At 43.7% G+C, this 3808-nt stretch overlaps 1 protein-coding gene across 1 annotated transcript in view; it reads left to right on the forward strand.

The window, feature by feature from the left end:
- The window catches only part of paf1 (PAF1 homolog, Paf1/RNA polymerase II complex component), a 15638-nt gene that overhangs the window by 3385 nt on the left and 8445 nt on the right, over positions 1-3808 (forward strand). Inside the window, exons 8-14 of the mRNA XM_016241139.1 lie at positions 379-447; positions 537-644; positions 1114-1226; positions 1826-1954; positions 2034-2139; positions 2295-2379; positions 2911-3214. Coding sequence (XP_016096625.1) covers positions 379-447; positions 537-644; positions 1114-1226; positions 1826-1954; positions 2034-2139; positions 2295-2379; positions 2911-3214 — 914 coding nt within the window. The remainder of the gene's footprint in view (positions 1-378; positions 448-536; positions 645-1113; positions 1227-1825; positions 1955-2033; positions 2140-2294; positions 2380-2910; positions 3215-3808) is intronic.

Consider the following 3808-nt stretch of genomic DNA (forward strand, 5'->3'; position numbering starts at 1 on the left):
GCTCACTCACATACACTCTCTCTCTCACACACACACACACACACACACTCTCTCTCTCTCTCTCTCTCTTTCTCACACACACACACGCTCACTCACATACACTCTCTCTCTCACACACACTTACACAAACTCTTACACACACACACTCTCTCTCTCTCTCTCTCTCTCTCTCACACACATTCACACACGCTCTCTCACTCACACACACACGCTCACGTGCGCACACACACTTACACACACACACACACACACTCGTGCGCTCTCTCTCTCTCACATACACTCTCACACACACACACACACATACACTCTCTCACACACACGTGACATCAGCGTCATTCTGATGTGTTTCTGATTCATTCTTCTGTTGGAATCTTCTAGATTGCCCAGCATTACAGCAAACCCAGAGTCACGCCGGTGGAGGTTCTGCCCGTCTTCCCAGACTTCAAGGTCTCCCTCTCTCACAAACACACACACACACACAAACATGCTGTGTCAATGCTCATATCTGTCCGTCTCTTGTCCGTCTGTCCTCACAGATGTGGATTAATCCATGTGCTCAAGTCATCTTCGATTCTGATCCGGCGCCTAAAGATGTTTCTGCACCAGCGGGGGTGGACATGATGTCTCAGGCCATGATCAGGTGTGTGTGCATCCTCACTTCAGACCACTGCTCATCACAGCCTGCATCCTGAGAAACACGCTCCGCAAAACAGGCCTGATATCAAGCCAACCTGATGATGCTGAGTTCAAAACTCTCTCTCTGTCTGTCTGTCTGTGTGTGTGTGTGTGTGTGTGTGTGTGTGTGTGTGTGTGTGTTCAGGGGTGTGATGGCGAGAAACTGGTTCGAGCTTTGTTTGCGGTTGCTAGGGAACTGCAGCCGTCAATCATCTTCATCGGTGAGAACCGTCAGTCGGACTCATTCATTTGTTTCTTTAAATGCATGATTAATGGTGATTTTGGTGCAGATGAGATTGACAGTCTGCTGTGTGAGAGAAGAGAGGGCGAGCATGACGCCAGCAGAAGACTCAAAACAGAGTTCCTCATCGAGTTTGATGGAGTAAGTGTGTGAACTCTATCTGAAAATTCATCATTCCTGATCACAGGTGACTGACGATGATGGACGAGGAAGGAAATCAGTTTGTGGCGTACTTCCTGCCTAACGAGGACACGATGCGCAAACGCAAGAGAGACGTGGACGAGGATTTGGAGTACATGCCTGACGAAGTGTAAGACTCCTTCATCAAACAACATTCACAGCCATTAACATAATCCACATAGTTGCAGGTAATGGGTGGGATTATGCTAATTGTAAATGAGCATTCAAGTGCACTCATTTTACAGATGGTTGGAGTTCATTAACAATTATTAAATCTGAGCTTTCCAGAGCATTTCTGAATCTGGGAAGGTACATTTTACTTAATGGAAAACTTAATGGAACTTTTTTCTTGCAGTAGTGAGTTTATATCCCACAAATCAGACTTTTCTTATCAGAGCTGCTTAGAGCTGCAAGTTTTTTATCTCATAATTTTGAGTTCACTGCTTGCATTTCTGAGAAAAAAAAGTCTGAATTGCGATATAATTACCTTTTTTATTTTCGGTCCCGTGGCAGAAGCACACTTACATAAAAATGGTTAAAACTAAAACTGAAAATTAAAAAATACAAACTATTTAAAATGGCCTAAATGAAATGAAAACAGGAAATAAATATATATATATATAATATATAATTATTATTTTTTTAAACTATAATGGTATTTCAATGCTACTAAGATAACATTGGTTGGCTTGTGTGTGTGTGTGTCTGTGTGTGTGTGTGTGCACTCAGGTATGATTATAAAATCGCTCGCGAGTACAACTGGAACGTGAAGAACAAGGCCAGTAAAGGATACGAGGAGAACTACTTCTTCATCTTCAGAGACGGAGACGGCGTTTATTACAATGAGCTGGAGACCAGGTAACTGTCAATCACACAGACGGCTCCGCCCACTCCGGCTCAGTGTGTGTTACTGACCGTGTGTGTGTGTGTGTTTTAGGGTACGTCTGAGCAAGCGGCGAGCGAAGGTCGGCGCTCCGTCGTCTACGAACGCTGTGCTGGTGTGCAAACACAGAGACATGAACGAGAAGGAGCTGGAGGCTCAGGTCAGTTCACACCTCGCATCACAATCATCTGAGATCTCCGATCAGAATCTGCTGCTGCTACATTAACTTCAGGAACAGCAGATAGAGTTGCTTTGCACAGAAGGCATTGATGTGGTGTGAGCGCAGTCACTGATCTGTGTGTGTTTGATGGACAGGAGGCTCGCAAGGCTCAGCTGGAGAACCACGAGCCCGAGGATGAAGAGGAGGAGCTGGACATGATGAAAGACCTGCAGGACTCTGGTAACACAAGCACCTTTGTGTCATGTGCCTGTGTGTGTTTAGCACAAAGCCCTTTGAGATTTAAAGCCCGCTCGCACCAAGAACAACTAAAAATTATAACATTGCTTATAAACGTGACAGATGACAAAACTGCAGTGTGTGCTTAGAATAGATTTCACTATAGTTATCATCATAGCTATGGCTATAGTTATTATATCATTATAGTTATCATCATAGTTAAAGTTATCGTTATAGCTATCATTATTGTCAGATATTATTATAGTTATCGCTGCAGTTATTGTCGTATTTATTTTTATCATAGTTATTATTATACTTTGTAGTTATCGTTACAGTTGCCGTCATAGTTATCATTGTTATTGCTATAGTTTTTGCAATAGTTGTTGTTATACTTGACGTCATAGTTGCTGTTATAGTTATTTTTACAGTAAGGGTCATGGTTATCATTACAGTTGTGATGAGCGTTTAGTGCATGATGTTATTTGTATCGTAAACCTTCCTTTGATGTGAATGTAACAATTCTTCTGTGCTCAGGCGAGGAGCGCGGGAAAGCCAGCGACTCGGACAACTCTGAGAGCGAGTCTGAGCGCGAGGATGAGGAGCGTCCCGCGGATGAAGAAGAGGAGGAGGAGGAGGAGGAGGAGGAGAGCAGCAAGAGGCGTGAGAGGAAGAGCAGCGGCAGCGAGAGCGGCGAGGACCGGCAGGCGCGAGACGAGGAGGAGATCTTCGGCAGCGATGATGACAGCGAGGATGATGAGGGTGAGCGCGAGAGGAGTAACAGCAGCAGCGTCCAGCACAGCGGCAGCGAGAGAGCGTCCGACTCCAGCGACGACAGCGAATGACCAGCAGCTCGTGCTGTTTGCTGTTCCTGTTCGCTCCTCTGAACTCTCTGGTTCCATCAGTCTCATGTCCAGCTGTCTCTTAATCCCAATGAAATCACATGAGAGCCACACAGACGTGCGAGTGCACTGCAAAAAAAGCTTATCTTACTTAGTATTTTTGTCATGTTTCTAGTAAAATTATCTGAATATTCTTAAATTACCATGCATTCACTAGATAAGCACAATGACGTAAGATATTTAGTCTTGTTTCCAGGGGGAAAAAATAAATGAAGTGCATTTTGCTTCAAATAAGTAGAATTATCTGCCAGTGGGGTAAGTAAAATAATCTTGTTTTCAAAATATTTTACTCACACCACTGGCAGATAATTTTACTTGTTTTAAGCAAAATGCTTAAAGTGCTTATCTAGTAAACGCATCTTAATTTAAGAATTTTCAGATATTTTTACTAGAAACAAGACAAAAATACAAAGTAAGATAAGCCTTTTTTGCTGTGTGTGTGTGTGTGTGTGTGTGAGAGAGAGAGAGAGTGTGTGTGTGTGTGTGAGTGTGTGTGTGTGTGTGTGAGAGAGAGAGAGAGTGTGTGAGTGTGT

This window comes from Sinocyclocheilus grahami, unplaced genomic scaffold (assembly GCF_001515645.1).
Source record: "Sinocyclocheilus grahami isolate Dianchi unplaced genomic scaffold, SAMN03320097.WGS_v1.1 scaffold613.1, whole genome shotgun sequence".
NCBI classification, from domain to species: domain Eukaryota; kingdom Metazoa; phylum Chordata; class Actinopteri; order Cypriniformes; family Cyprinidae; genus Sinocyclocheilus; species Sinocyclocheilus grahami.